We start from the raw sequence: 17,001 nt of genomic DNA, 5'->3' as shown, positions 1-17,001 counted from the left end.
CTCTTTCTGTAGTCTTGGCAGTTGTCATACTCACACTATACAATGGTCATAGAATATGAGTCATGTGGTAAGAATACATTACTGTCACAAGTAATTGTGATGAATAACCAAGCAGGCAAGATACCACATAGACATCTCACAGAAATGAAAAGAACAAATAAACAGGTGTGAACTATGTTACAACAAAGGAATTCAAGGATCAAAATGTCCAAAATGGAATGCAACTTCAAAAACCATGTTTTAACAGAGCACAGGGAAAACTGTATGATTGTGAAACTGTTGCACTCATTTGTCACAAGTTATGTGACAAACTATTATGTTTTCATCATTTCCTTGGGAGGGATCACATTCAAATTCATACAAACAGCTAAATCGGGCAAGGACGCATATCTCACTCACTCACCAGGCATACAAATTACGTGCGTCGATAAGGATTCCTTCCATTTGATACACGTATTGTCACTAATGTCGCGTATGACACACCAGACATGTTTTCCAGTGGAGGATTTGGTTGACTTGTTGCCTTGTCATTAAATGTTTGCAGTTTCCATTTGAGAGTCACTGCCTTTCGGTTGCTAACAGAGTAGTTGTGCAGAATCAAATTTCATTACAGGTCCCTTTCATACACCCTGCTGTTGCAAACAGATGTTAACCATGACACAAACACAAATCTGAATAGAGCAAACAGCAAAAAAATGGTAAGAACACAGGTTACCCGCCTTACAGTCCAATAAAGTTTCCACTTAACCATTACGCAATGGTTCATCTGCCTTTCTCTATGTCGAAGTTCTTTTGACTGGACTATTCACTGTTTCTATTTCACTTTCTTTTCACAGTTCAGTACACCTTCTTCCTGTTTTCATGCTTGATCTGTGTTCAGTTTTTGATGGGCTGTCAAGTGGGCCCTCTTACCACTAAATCTGAGAGGTGTGTGATGGGGAGTTTCCCTTGTTAGCAAAGGTAGATGCATTAGGTGATAATGATGAAGCACTCAGCTCAGTAAGTAGCAAGCACACCTGCCAAAATGGTAAGATTCATGATTCATTTCTTTAAACTGTTTTGTACATCTGTTACTGACTTCCCATGTTCCCAAAATGGGAATTTAAATTTGAATATGACATCAGTTTCCCACATAAATTGCAGACCATTTTTATATTTCTGAATACTAATGCTCAACAATGTGACTAATCTTCAATGTATTTCTTTTACATACTGATTATATACAACTTTGGTCTGATTATATTTAGTTTTTAATCATACTGATATACTTCCTTTAATGAACTCTTCTATAATTGCTTCAGTTCTGCAGTAAAGCAACTAGATCTATGTCATCCACAGTTCAGGTAAAATCCTCTTTTTCATCGAGTTACATGATTTAAAACCTTCTTCAAAGGATGCAGAAAGAAGTTATGGTGTCAGCATGCCTAAATCCATTTCAAATAAATCAAGCCAGCTCAACTGCTTACTTTTTCAGTTTTGAATTTTTCACTCTCTTCATTTAATCAAGCTCAAGCTGAAGTATTTCTGTAGCTGTTGCAAGATAAATTAATAGATGTAGATTTAAGATGGTTTTTCTCGGGGGATTTAAGCTTGGATTTAACTTGACTTGGCATTTCCTACACCCATTTTCTATTTAGCTTAATCTTGAAGAACGTGTTTAGAATGCACATTTTGTTATTCAGAGTGTCTGAAAATGGCCCCATGCAGATCACTAATTTTTATTTGTTCATGGTGTATTAGACAACAGAGACTATATCCTTCCTGTTAATAATGTTTTGCAAAACTGATCTTACAATGCAGACTTCATTCTGTAACACAGTAATATGTAACAGCAGTTCCCATTAGACATTATTTGCATCCGAGTTTCACATATTAACAATTTATTGTGACACTGACTTTTACAATACAGTGTAACTTTTGGTATTCCTTAGTACATTTGTGTAGATCACTTTTCATAATCTTTATTGTTACTTATTCATAAGCAAGGAATGGTGAAGAATAAGGAAACAGAAAGAGATATACATACCTGAGATATTAGAGCACTAGATGTCTTTGACTGAAGGCGAGAGCATTCTAGTGCGTGCAGCTTTGCAAGCAAAAATGGCTCACAAAATGAGATTTCAAACAGAAGAATCCCGCCAAGAAGTGACTTCTGAAGATACCACACACCTCTCTCTACAAGTTCTGTGGGGGAAAGATTCTGTAAACTCTTCTTCCCATCATCATCATCTTTCTTTTTCTGTGATCGCTTATGACTGAAATTCAATTTTGCGCATACATTAGGAAATTGGTCACAAAATACATACGAGGGGCATTTGAAAAGTCCATGCAAAGTCTGAGAGATGGCACCACTGGCCCATATCAAGGTCATATTTAATTAGTAGCATCTTTGGAAAGAACACACACCAAGTTTCAGCCATATTGGTCTATTTCTTTGTGTTTGGGATTCGTGTGAGTCAAGGAAGTCGAGTGATTGTCAAATAATGGACGAAAAAGAATTTTGTATGGTGATTAAACATTATTTTATGAAAGGCAAAATGCCTCTGCACCTTCGATTAGAACAGTTTATAAGTGGCTTCAAAATTTTCGGAGTGGCCGTATGGACACAAGTGATGCTGAACGTTCTGGACACCCTGTGGAGTTTACAACTCCAGAAATCATTGATAAAATCCATGGTATGGTGGTGGATGACGGAAGAATTAAGGTGCGTGAGATTGCTAGTGCTGTGAGCATCTCAAATGAATGGGTACATAATATTTTGCATAAACATTTGGACATGAGAAAGCTATCCGCAAGATGGGTTTCGTGACTGCTCACGAGTGACCAAAAACGGAATCATGTGAAGTGTTGGAAGGATGGTTTGCAGCTGTTCAGGAAGAATCCACAGGACTTTAAGTGTCATTTCAGCACTGTGGATGAAACATGGATACATTACTATACTCCTGAGACTGGACAACAGTCTAAACAATGGGTTAGCAAGGGAGAATCTGCACCGAAAAAGACAAAGACCATTCCTTCGGCCGGAAAGGTTATGGTGACTGTGTTTTGGGATACACAAGGGATAATCCTCATCAACTATCTGGAAAAGGGTAAAACTATTACAGGTGCATATTATTCATTGTTATTGGATCATTTGAAAACCGAGCTGCAAGAAAAACACCAGCGATTGGACCGCAAAAGAGTCCTTTTCCATCACGTCAATGCACCAGCACACACCTCAGCAGTTGTGGTCACAAAATTATTGGAAATAGGATTCCAACTCATTTCACATCCCTCCTATTTTCCAGACTTAGCTCCCTCGGACTGCTATTTGTTCCCCAATTTGAAGAAATGGCAGGCAGGACAAAGATTTTATTCAAACGAGGAGGTGATTGCTGTAACTAATAGCTATTTTGCAGACTTGGACAATTGCTATTATTCGAAAGAGATCAACAAATTAGAACAGCATTGGACAAAGTGTATAACTCTAAAAGGAGACTATGTTGAAAAATAAAAAAGGTTTACCCCAAATACGTAAGTAGTTTTTATTTTTGCACGGACTTTTGAAATGCCCCTTGTATATTTCAATGAAATTAGTCTTAACATATTACAAATTAAATACTACACACATAAGCAATATAAGCTTCAGACAATATATTTGTAAATATTAAATTACCTTTTCTTTACAGCAGCAGGCTTTGTCTGTATTGTAATGAATCCAAGTGTTTGGAGATATTGTTTATATTCAAGAACAAAATTGGCACATAAAGTACTGTGCCATTTTTCTTCTACCGAACGACGTGAAGATGTTTCAGAGCAAATGCTTGAACTATCTTCAGTATCTTTTGCTGTGCTAGCAGGACTGTTATTCTTCTAAAACAAGACAAAACAAAATGTATAAGCATGGCACAACATTAATACTGCCAAAAAATTCCAAAGTAGGGAGCCCAAACAATAAATACTCAAAACATAACAATGTAAGGAAAAAGATAAACTGCTACTTACTGTAAAGATGACATGTTAAGTTGCAGACAGGCACTATTAAAAGACACTTACACATTAGCTTTCAGCCACAGTCTTTGTCAAAAACAGAAAGAAAAACACATACCATGCATTCACATAAGCAAGCACACCTCATGCACATGTCACTGCCAACTCCGGGTGTGCATGAGGTGTGTTTTCTTGTGTGAATGAGAAGTATGTGTTTCTCGTTCTTTTTCTGATGAAGCCTGTGGCTGAAAGCTAATGGTAAGTCTCTTTTTAATTGTGCCTGTCTGCTACTTAAAGTGTCATTTTTACAGAGTGTAGCAATCCAAGTTTTCCTTACAGTGTTGATATTCCAAACTGGAATTTCCATTGTTTAATACTCAAAAAGTGATTTTTATTGCAGAACATAACAAGTGGAGTATTTATTTAATGGCCCTAAACAGATGTAGGCAATGAAATAAAAATTTTCACAATTTTTACTTGCTCCAGCCATTTTTTCATACAGTGACGCAAGACAAACACCATCAAAAGGTGCATACTGACATTAAAACCTAATTGCTGGCTGCAACTGAAAGTTTATGCAACAAAAATATCAATGGTGGTAGGAATGAATTATTGTCAAATCGAGAAAGGGGCTTTAGCTTTCATTTAGAGTATATTATGTTGCACTAAATTCCATCAGATAATAAATCACAAGCTTCTCATCATCTTGTTTGGCCCAACCTGATCAATGGTGAATCCCACATCATCACAGGCAAATCCTATAACATCAAGGGAAAAGCAGCATTTGCAGTCATGTATGTTGTTTACCTACTAACAAGCCCACATCATTCCTTTTTATGTAGGAATGATCCCACCAGACTGGCTAAGCATATGAATCAACACAAAAGAATTGTCCATCTTGGGGCACTCAGCACCAAGTTGGTTAGCATGCTCTACAGCAGAGGTGGGCATGAGAGCTGCCTGTCTGGTAACTAGCAGGCAGTCACTTCAAAAGCATAATGCACGCACGTCTCGTCTATGGGAAAAGGTTCTGTGGCAACTGCAGCTATCCTGCTCATCGCAGCTGGAAAACATGTACCTCTTTCAGGTTAGAGTTTTACCTTACTCAATTCTGGAACATTGTAATACATTTTTAATTTCATGATCACAATCAGAACACATGGTGAAAAATAAACAAAGTACACATAATACTTATTAAATATGTATTATTGTACTTTATTTTATCAGATAAAGAAGTTTCAAGTGTGACAAGACAAGGCAAACAGGCAATGTTTCCACATATGTGGGGCTTTGAAATGGATGGGTGTAAGAGAAATCCCAAGTGAAGCAGGGGGAAAGGATGGGGGGCAGCAGACACAGGAATGAAATGTGAGGCTCTGTAGGCACTCATGCTTTTGGACAGATGAAATTATGTGCACAATAAGGTAAGGCTGGAACTACTGTCTGCAGTCACCAATGAACTTGTGCAAAAATAGCAAACCACAGAGAGAAAACCAGTGACTCATAAGTATGGATTTAGGAAACAATTTTCCTCACCTTTCATTAAGTTTTGTGTGGCATGATAACTAACTAATTAGGCAACCACAAGTTTCGTGCTCACTTTTTTCCACTGCACATATGACCCACAGAATACATTTAGCTCTCTCATTCACCCTACACCTTGTAGATGAACTTTTGATCACATTGATACAGATGAAGACAGGGGTCCTATATGTGAACACTGAGACAAAACAGCAGTGTATGGAGTGGAACACCATCAGCTCATCATAAAATCCTTAAACATGCCACCAGACATGATGTTTGAAGGATTTTATAATTCCCATCTATAGTGGTAGGAAAGATGCACTGAAGGTTCAGTTTAAGTACAAGGTACATCAGTCAGTTTAAAAGTATACAGCAAAACTTTAAACATGTTACTACACGATAACAGCAATGTTCACCCATACATAACCACAAACATTTGAGAACATCTTACAAGTTTCAAATGAGAGAGCCCTGATTCAGCACCCAGCCATTACTACTTCATCTTTAATATGGAAAACAGTCATAATCACAGCATTTTGTTGACAATGTGCTTTATTATGCTGTTCAATCTAAGTTAAGGTCACTGGCAACAGAGTTTTACAGAGAGTGTACACTGAAGGTCATCCATTGCTGCAGTTGCAGAAAATTATATTGTGAAATAGTTTAAGGGATATATATTTTATGAAAAGAATAACTACTACTCACCATATAGTAGAGATGCTGAATCGCAGATAGGCCCAACAAAAACACTATCACAAAATAAGCTTTAGGCTAACAAGGCCTTTGTCAAAAACAGACCACACACCCACAAGTGTTTTTGTTGTGACTATCTGCGATTCAACATCTCCGCTATATGGTAAGTAGCAACTGTCCTTTTCATAATATTGTTACATTCCATTCTAGGTTTTCCATCTCTCTCTCTCTCTCTCTCTCTCTCCCTTACCTGTGAGTGGTCAGGTGAGTCTTCAACATTAAGGACAGGTGAAGTCCCTGAGGTTGAGAGACTGAGTAAGTGGTCCCGTGTGGCAGCTGCTTGGATACGCCATCTGTTGGTTAATAATGAGAGTGAAAAATCTTATTGCATGGCAGAAGCAATACATAAAATATATTTATTCACATCCCTATAGATATTATTTTTGTTCAATTTAAACTCTGCAAAGGAAGTATAAGTGTTAAGTTGATGATGTGATGTCTCTGGAACAAAAATCAGTAAAGGTTTCTGGGTTTCACATTGATTCCCCACTATAGTGGGAAGACCATATGTGCCATTACTGCAAAAGAATAGCACAAGTGTGATATCTTGCATGTAAACTGACAGCCTATTCACCAATGAATATCTGAAGATGATACACTGATAAGCCAAACTGTTACAACCACCTCCTTAATATCATGTTGGCCGACCTTTGATATGCAATAAAGCAGTCATTATTCATGGCATGGATTCATCAGGTCCTTAACAGGTTTCTTGAGGTATGTAGCATCACATGTCTATGCACAGGACACACAATTCCCATTAACAGCAAGGCAGTGCTTTGTCCATACATAGTTGCTGCCTGATTTTGTCCCATATGTGTTCCATTAGGTTCAGATTATGCAAATCTGGTTATCAAGGCATAAACATACATTCACTATCATGCTCTTCAAACCACTGTAGAATAATTCTGGACATGTGAGATTGACAAATATCTGGCTGAAAGATGCCATCGCCATAGGGGAAGACCTCAAGCATGAAGCGATGCAGATGGTCCGCCATACTGCTCAAGTAATGCACAACCATCATAGTGCCTTTGAGTACTACCACACATCTTATGGAAGCACAGGAGAATGTCCTACATAGTATAATACTGTCCACACCTGCCAGTGTGCATGGCACAGCACGTTTTGAACAACTGTTCACTTGGATGCAGGCTATCTGGACATAAGCATCGACATATTTTGTGTTCAGAAATAATGACCTTTCTAGACTCTGAGAAGCTCATTTGCAGAAACCAGCACAGTTTTAGGAAACAGTGGTCATATGAGACACAGCTGGCCCTCTTTGTGCATGATATACAAAAGGCTCTAGATTCCAGCTCCCAGGTTGATGCCATGTTTCTCGACTTTCGAAAGGCAGTCAACTCAGTTCTGCACTGTCACTTGCTCCAAAAAGTGCGCACTTGTGGTCTACACAATGACATATGCGGTTGGATAGAAAGTTTTCTAACAGACAGAGAGCAGTATGTCATCCTAAATGGGGTGACTACAACAGAAACAAGCGTAATTTCAGGTGTGCTCCAGGGCACCGTAATCGGTTCGCTGCTTTTCACGAATTACATAAACGATCTGGTTGATGGTATTGACAGTAGCATTAGATTGTTTGCCAATGATGCTGTAGTCTACAGGAAAGTAGTACCACGTGAAAGTTGTGGACAAATCAATGAGGATTTGTAGAAAATAAATGTGTGGTGTAATGACTGGCAGTTATCTCTCAATATTAGTAAGTGTAACCTACTGTGTATAACAATGCGAAAATCCCCATTAATGTACGAGTACAAAATAAATGCCCAGTCTTTGGAAGTGGTAACATCTGTCAAGTATCTGGGTGTGGCTATTCGAAATGATCTCAAATGGAATGATCAGATTACACAAGTAACGGGCAAGGCAAACTCTAGATTGTGGTTTATTGGTAGAATCCTGATGCGATACAGTCCTTCAACAAAAGAAATTGCTTGCAATACATTAGTTCGTCCAGGCTTAGAGTATTGTTCGTCTGTATGGAATCCTTACCAGTTGGGTCTCATTCAAGATATTGAGAACATCCAAAGGAGAGCGGCAAGATTCGTGACTGGCACATTTAGCCATCACAAGAGCGTTACAAATCTCATAGATAATTTGAAGTGGGACACACTTGCAGATAGACAACATGCTAAACGGAAGGGGCTGCTCACAAAATACCAAAATCCAATGTTCGCTGAGGATGTAGAGCATATATTATTATCACCAACTTTCAAATCGCGCAGTGATCACTATTCAAAGATAAGGGAAATTAGAGCTCATATTGAGGCGTTCAGACAGTCATTTTTCACTCGCGTGATCTGCGAGTGGAACAGAGGGGGGTGGGGGTGGGGAATATGACTTCAGCGCAAATTGTGCCCTCCGCCACACACCGCTTGGTGGCTAGCAGAGTATATATGTAACTGTGGATGTAGAACTGGTGTAACAAGAAAAATGATACATCCATTAAAGTGACAGGTTTACATTAACCCACAGTCAAATCTCACTTATTCTGTGCCCACTGCAATCATAATTGTCTATGTTGTTGGGTCAGCATGAATGCATGTCGGGGTCATTTACTGTGAAGCCCCATTTTTAACAATGTGCACTGAATGGTGTGTTCCAAAACACTTGTACCTGCATCAGCACTGTACTATGTCATCAGATCTGATACAGATTGCTGCTCATCCCGCTTTACAGGGCAGGCAAGTCTCTGACCTCCATGTTCTGTGATAAGCTGTGTATATCCAACACCTACTCTTTCCATCACTTTCCTTAGATATTTCTGATGCAATAGTGATATTGGGACCCAGTTGTTACGTCAGAGACATAAAAAGTATAGACTGTTGTCTACTTTATATCAAGCTAAATACACAGTTGTAACTCCCATTTATGTAGCATAATTGCATGTTAAAGCTGACTAAGAGATTTTCAGACCAAAGTGAACATCTACAATGATACCCTCTAAGGAAAGTTGGACACTCATATCCAAAGAACAGATCAAGAATGGCTGCCAATTCACACACAATAATACACCCAAACAAGTTCATTAGAGTGGTAAATTCATACAGTGGCTATATAAACTGAATGTTTATTTATAATAAACAAAACTACATTTTGCATGCTGTGGTGCAGCTACTTTTTTTTTTTTTACTATAGATGAGCATAATATAACAGAGTACCACTGTTTTTCATTATAAATGAACATACAACAATGTACCCTTTTTTTTTACCTGGCACAGTCATCTCTGTCACCCGTCCCCCCTCCCTTTCACTCAGTACAATAATTTAAAAGTCAGCATTTATAACAGTTTATTGAAAGATCCATTCTAAAATGCAACACAACTTTTTGACTTAAACAATACAGAGATGTTTAAAAAATTATGGATGCAGAATGATATTTAAATTTCCAGAATTCTGTTGTAAAAATACTGATGCACTCCACAACATATTAATCACACAACCTCTTCTGCTGCAAGTGGTCAATAAAGGATATAGAGACTTGTATTAACATTTATCAAATACCAACTGATTATTCCAATCCAGAACACTTCATTAAGCCTAAATGAAGCTATCAGTTGGTGTTAACATAAGTAACAGACTGTGTACAATTATCAAAGTCTATGTATGCACACCTACATTTGTTGATTCTGATAATAAAATTCAACAGTAAATAAAAACACATATCAATAATGTTGTCTGTGGTGCATTATTTCTCATTCCTATATAACACAAATATTGAAGTAATCTAAATACTTAAGTCACTGAAGACTAAGAAAGAAATTTCATTAAATACAGATGGAAAGCAGTCCCAGCAGTGTAAATTGACTGTTTCCTTATATGAAGAGGGGGGGGGGGGTGTACAGATATGAGCATCATCATCACCTGAAACACATCTAAAAATAGCTCCTATTTATAGTGTTAAGTGTTAGTAAACTATGCTCATTATTTCTTACCTTCCACCGATAAAGAGTGCACATGTTATTAAACGATCATGTCAGTTATTCATCACATAAAAAAGGCAGATCAGCATACTATACAATCACAACACATTTTGAATCCAGAATTGCTTTCTTTATTTCTTGAATTACACTCAAATAACGCAACCAGCGGCAAATCATTAATTGTTCTTTTTAAATATGTATGAACATCAAGAGCTCTGTATGCTGTTTGTACTAATGCATTCACAACTAACCACATAGAGACATTGTTATTTCAGAGTAGTGAATGATAACCTACAGTAACAGAACAGTCCATGGTTGCACTGCTGGTTCTCAGTGTCCAACAGGCACAATATTTTGGTAAGCAACCCTGTTACCATCATCAGTTCAGCTGATGAACTGACCTCCTGGGTGCATGTAGGTACAATTCATGTCTAGCCCCTGCCCCTGTCCCTGTATCTCCAGAGTGATGTTTGTCATTAGGTCCATGCTAGAAGAAACACACCAACTGTGTTTGTGGTAGCAGCTGTAGAGGCATAGTGTCAGTGGTACAGCTGTTGGTGTTCCATCCACATTGTTAGTCATCTTGTTGTGTTTGCCAAATATCTCATGCTTCACCTTAATCTTACTAAGAACAGGTTATCAGTCTTTACTGAGTGTTGTCGAGGGCAAAGCATCGAGAGAACCATAGATGCAAGGAATGTCAGAGCTGGAAGCAGTAGGCACATTGTTAGAAAAGGTAGCACAATTACCAATAGCTAATAGAGAACTGTGCTGATTGGTAGAACTTGATTGTCACAACAGGTATAGAGCAGTCAGTCACAAGTTTAATTGCTCTTTTCTCTGATAAGGCAACCGACGTTGTGCAGATCTTTGTGGGAGACATTGGAAATCTGGTCTGGTTGGTCTGATCAGCAATAACTGATGGCCGAGTGCATCAACCCCGGTCAAAAAGCATGATAACCAAGGTCCCGCGATCATGGTTAAAAGTAAATCGCGTTTAAAATGTTTCTGCAGTCCACCAACATTAATCGCTGGTCAGCAAACCGTCATCAGCCAACTGTGCATTTGACCGCGGTAAACTCTCTACATTGCAATGGAATGTGCCCTGGCAACGCAAAGATGTTAGTAAACATGAAATTGCACAGATAATCGCTGGTGCCACATTCTATCTTTGCTGTTCTTTCCGTCGACAAGCAGAAGTGTGTGTACGTACCTCGGTACCTATTTCTGATCTGTTGGTTTCTTTTTTGGAGAATAATGGAGAATAAAAGAAGAACACTGAATTTCTCGGAGTATGAGATAGATGTACTTCTTGAACTGATGGGTGCAAATGCATCCGTTCTAGAAAATAAGAAAACCGACGGCTGCAGCTTAAAAGAAAAACAGGCAATGTGGTCCCATGTGGAGGCGCAATTTAATTCTACTCCTGGTAAGTTAACTCATAAATGAATAACTTTTCTAGGTTGATCATAAGCGTAGGATACGATACACACTGGCTTTTAGTTTGAAATTTGAAACTGTTATTGGCGTACCACTGAAATACGTGATAGGACTATGTACATATACGGTTGGAATTGTTTTGTTAGTTTTAAATTTAAAATCCAATGCCGTACTACTGTTACCTAAATATTATGTGACTAACGGAAGCTTTTATGTTGAAAATTGTGAACATACGTTTCTCACTTAGCCCTGTGCCGTATTCTTCATATATGCCTATACCACTTTCTTTTTAATGAACTGATATGTAAACAAAAGCCATATACAGATCTTAGATTTTTATTGCAGTTATAAGTTAAAAGCCTCAGAATGCAAAATGGACTTATGAATGTAAATAATATAAGAATTAATTTATGGTACTACAAACTACAACATTTATTTAATTTCAGGTGTGACAAAAAGATCCTGTGACAGCCTGAAAACCTGTTATGAAAACATGAAAAGAAGACTTCGAAAAGACCTTGCAGAAGAAAAGGTGGAAGTGTATAAAACAGGTGGGGGGAAGCCTAGCCAAAAAAACCAAGATCCATGATCAGGCTAAACCATTAGAAATTGTTGGTTCCTCAATGAAACCGTTAACAAATGCATACGATTCCAATGCACAGTTTAGCATGATTGTGGATGTTGTCAACATGCAGTGCAGTGCAGTGCAGTGAGAACACGCCACCTGCTTCAGTTGTCAAGTTAGCAGAGTGCACACAACCTCGCACTTCCCACACACCTGTCGTAATACAAAGTAAAGAGACACCAAAGAATGTTCTGGTGGATGTCACCCAGCTGCAGTCTGTTTAACAGTCTCCTGATCAACCCAATGAAAACATTTGTACACTGAAAAATACATGGCATCGTTGCACAATGCCTGCAAAACCAAGGCCATCAGGTTTGGGAACAGTAATCGAAAATGTGTGCAAGAAGAAAGTGGAAATACTGGAGGCCCAATTACACATGATGAAGGCAGAGCACCAAAAGGAGCTGAGGATTAAAAATTTAAAGATTCTGGCCCTGAAAGAAAAACTAAAATACTGGAAGAAGAAAAATGCCAGCGACATGTGACTTGTTTTTCCTGTGACAGTGAATTTTTGTAATTTTTTGTGCTGGGTTGTAGTCTATCTAATGTATTAAAGTTGTCTCACAGTTCAAATTGTTTCTCTGTGTTTGTCCTGTTAGTTCAAATGGTTCAAATGGCTCTGAGCACTATGGGACTTAACATCTATGGTCATCAGTCCCCTAGAACTTAGAACTACTTAAACCTAACTAATCTAAGGACAGCACACAACACCCAGCCATCACGAGGCAGAGAAAATCCCTGACCCCGCCGGGAATCGAACCCGGAAACCCGGGCGTGGTAAGCGAGAACGCTACCGCACAACCACGAGATGCGGGCATGTCCTGTTAGTGATACTGCTACTATCCTAGTTGTTGTCTGTCTAATATCTGCTTACAGCTTATTTGGCCTAGACTAAGTTTCATCCAATCACTTAAAATTAAAATTACTTCATATATAAAAACAGATTAGCAACACTGCAGTTTACACAAGTAAGCTACATGTCAGTTGCAGGCCTGCAGCCATAACGTTAGGTGCCAATTTCTACTTAAATGACTTAACATCTACATCTACATCTACATCTACATCTACATTTATACTCCGCAAGCCACCCAACAGTGTGTGGCGGAGGGCAATTTACGTGCCACTGTCATTACCTCCCTTTTCTGTTCCAGTTGCGTATGGTTCGCGGGAAAAACGACTGTCTGAAAGCCTCCATGCGCGCTCTAATCTCTCTAATTTTACATTTGTGATCTCCTCGGGAGGTATAAGTAGGGGGAAGCAATATATTCGATACCTCATCCAGAAACGCACCCTCTCGAAACCTGGCAAGCAAGCTACACCGCGATGCAGAGCGCCTCTCTTGCAGAGTCTGCCACTTAAGTTTGTTAAACATCTCCGTAATGCTATCATGGTTACCAAATAACCCTGTGACGAAACGCGCCGCTCTTCTTTGGATCTTCTCTATCTCCTCCGTCAACCCAATCTGGTACGGATCCCACACTGATGAGCAATACTCAAGTATAGGTCAAACGAGTGTTTTGTAAGCCACCTCCTTTGTTGATGGACTACATTTTCTAAGGACTCTCCCAATGAATCTCAACCTGGTACCCACCTTACCAACAATTAATTTTATATGATCATTCCACTTCAAATCATTCTGCATGCATACTCCCAGATATTTTACAGATGTAACTGCTACCAGTGTTTGTTCCGCTATCATATAATCGTACAATAAAGGATCCTTCTTTCTATGTATTCGCAATACATTACATTTGTCTATGATAAGGGTCAGTTGCCACTCCCTGCACCAAGTGCCTATCCGCTGCAGATCTTCCTGCATTTCGCTACAATTTTCTAATGCTGCAACTTCTCTGTATATTACAGCATCATCCGCGAAAAGCCGCATGGAACTTCCGACACTATCTACTAGGTCATTTATATATATTGTGAAAAGCAATGGTCCCATAACACTCCCCTGTGGCACGCCAGAGGTTACTTTAACGTCTGTAGACGTCTCTCCATTGATAACAACATGCTGTGTTCTGTTTGCTAAAAACTCTTCAATCCAGCCACACAGCTGGTCTGATATTCCGTAGGCTCTTACTTTGTTTATCAGGCGACAGTGCGGAACTGTATCGAACGCCTTCCGGAAGTCAAGAAAAATAGCATCTACCTGGGAGCCTGTATCTAATATTTTCTGGGTCTCATGAACAAATAAAGCGAGTTGGGTCTCACACGATCGCTGTTTCCAGAATCCATGTTGATTCCTACATAGTAGATTCTGAGTTTCCAAAAACGACATGATACTCGAGCAAAAAACATGTTCTAAAATTCTACAACAGATCGACGTCAGAGATATAGGTCTATAGTTTTGCGCATCTGCTCGACAACCCTTCTTGAAGACTGGGACTACCTGTGCTCTTTTCCAATCATTTGAACCTTCCGTTCCTCTAGAGACTTGGGGTACACGGCAGTTAGAAGGGGGGCAAGTTCTTTCGCGTACTCTGTGTAGAATCGAATTGGTATCCCGTCAGGTCCAGTGGACTTTCCTCTGTTGAGTGATTCCAGTTGCTTTTCTATTCCTTGGACACTTATTTCGATGTCAGCCATTTTTTCGTTTGTGCGAGGATTTAGAGAAGGAACTGCAGTGCGGTCCTCCTCTGTGAAACAGCTTTGGAAAAAGGTGTTTAGTATTTCAGCTTTACGCGTGTCATCCTCTGTTTCAATGCCTTCATCATCACGGAGTGTCTGGATATGCTGTTTCGAGCCACTTACTGATTTAACGTAAGACCAGAACTTCCTAGGATTTTCTGTAAAGTCGGTACATAGAATTTTACTTTCGAATTCACTGAACGCTTCACGCATAGCCCTCCTTACGCTAACTTTGACATCGTTTAGCTTCTGTTTGTCTGAGAGGTTTTGGCTGCGTTTAAACTTGCAGTGAAGCTCTCTTTGCTTTCGCAGTAGTTTCCTAACTTTGTTGTTGTACCACGGTGGGTTTTTCCCGTCCCTCACAGTTTTACTTGGCACGTACCTGTCTAAAACGCATTTTACGATTGCCTTGAACTTTTTCCATAAACACTCAACATTGTCAGTGTCGGAACAGAAATTTTTGTTTTGATCTGTTAGGTAGTCTGAAATCTGCCTTCTATTACTCTTGCTAAACAGATAAAACTTCCTCCCTTTTTTTATATTCCTATTAACTTCCATATTCAGGGATGCTGCAATGGCCTTATGATCACTGATTCCCTGTTCTGCACATACAGAGTCGAAAAGTTCGGGTCTGTTTGTTATCAGTAGGTCCAAGATGTTATCTCCATGAGTCGGTTCTCTGTTTAATTGCTCAAGGTAATTTTCGGATAGTGCACTCAGTATAATGTCACTTGATGCTCTGTCCCTACCACCCGTCCTAAACATCTGAGTGTCCCATTCTATATCTGGTAAATTGAAATCTCCACCTAAGACTATAACATGCTGAGAAAATTTATGTGAAATGTATTCCAAATTTTCTCTCAGTTGTTCTGCCACTAATGCTGCTGAGTCGGGAGGTCGGTAAAAGGAGCCAATTATTAACTTAGCTCGGTTGTTGAGTGTAACCTCCACCCATAATAATTCACAGGAACTATCCACTTCTACTTCACTACAGGATAAATTACTACTAACAGCGACGAACACTCCACCACCGGTTGCATGCAATCTATCCTTTCTAAACACCGTCTATGCCTTTGTAAAAATTTCAGCAGAATTTATCTCTGGCTTCAGCCAGCTTTCTGTACCTGTAACGATTTCTGAGGTAACAATGAGGTAGACTGTTAATGAAACAAAATAATAGTAATAAAGCATCCTTGTTACTCTAACTTTGGAATGAACATATGTGCTGTATATACATGATGCCCAATGTTATCATGTTTTGCATTGTTTATACCAGACATATCCTAACTTATTAAATTACGAGGGAAAGTGCTCCAAATCATAATTTTGTGTGTGCATGATGCCCAATGTTATCATGTTTTGCATTGTTTATATCAGAAATATCCTAACTTATTAAATTATGAGGGAAAGTGCTCCAAATCATAATTTTGTGTGTGCCATTTTTCATGCAATACTCTGCACCTGGTAATGTTTATAATGGGAACCTATATCTTTTATGACAATACAATTTGAAGTGAGGCATTTTGAGAAATACATTGCTGTGGTGGGTTCTCTTTTCTGCAAACGTAAGCATAGCATATGTGGCTTTCCTAGCCACACCACTTGGTAATGTGTGTGGTGGAAACCTGTAACATTTATCATAACAGTATTTGTAGAGAGGCATTATTGAGTAATACATTGCTACCGAGCGAGGTGGTGCAGTGGTTAGACACTGGACTCGCATTCGGGAGGACGACGGTTCAATCCCGCGTCCGGCCATCCTGATTTAGGTTTTCCGTGATTTCCCTAAATCGCTCCAGGCAAATGCCGGGATGGTTCCTTTGAAAGGGCATGGCCGACTTCCTTCCTCGTCCTTCCCTAATCCGATGAGACCGATGACCTCGCTGTCTGGTCTCCTTCCCCAAAACAACCCAAACCCAATACATTGCTAATATGGACAGTAGTGAGATTAGCATTGTGTGGCTTTTCTAGCAATACTCTGCACCTGTTAATGTTTATAATGTCAGCCCATAACTTTTATCACAACAAAATTTGTAGCAAGATATTTTCAGAAATGCATTCCTATGATGGGTCACTGTTTTCTGCTACAGTAATCATAGCATGTGTGGCTTTCTT

At 39.1% G+C, this 17,001-nt stretch overlaps 1 protein-coding gene across 1 annotated transcript in view; it reads right to left on the bottom strand.

The window, feature by feature from the left end:
• LOC126184063 (KICSTOR complex protein SZT2-like) overlaps nucleotides 1-17,001 on the bottom strand; it is a 513,866-nt gene that overhangs the window by 35,790 nt on the left and 461,075 nt on the right. The window contains exons 32-34 of the mRNA XM_049926423.1: nucleotides 6,466-6,539; nucleotides 3,656-3,779; nucleotides 2,027-2,255 (exon numbers count right to left, since the gene is read on the bottom strand). Coding sequence (XP_049782380.1) covers nucleotides 2,027-2,255; nucleotides 3,656-3,779; nucleotides 6,466-6,539 — 427 coding nt within the window. The remainder of the gene's footprint in view (nucleotides 1-2,026; nucleotides 2,256-3,655; nucleotides 3,780-6,465; nucleotides 6,540-17,001) is intronic.

Source organism: Schistocerca cancellata, chromosome 4 (genome assembly GCF_023864275.1).
Source record: "Schistocerca cancellata isolate TAMUIC-IGC-003103 chromosome 4, iqSchCanc2.1, whole genome shotgun sequence".
Classification (NCBI taxonomy): domain Eukaryota; kingdom Metazoa; phylum Arthropoda; class Insecta; order Orthoptera; family Acrididae; genus Schistocerca; species Schistocerca cancellata.
This window is presented reverse-complemented; position numbering and strand designations above follow the sequence as displayed.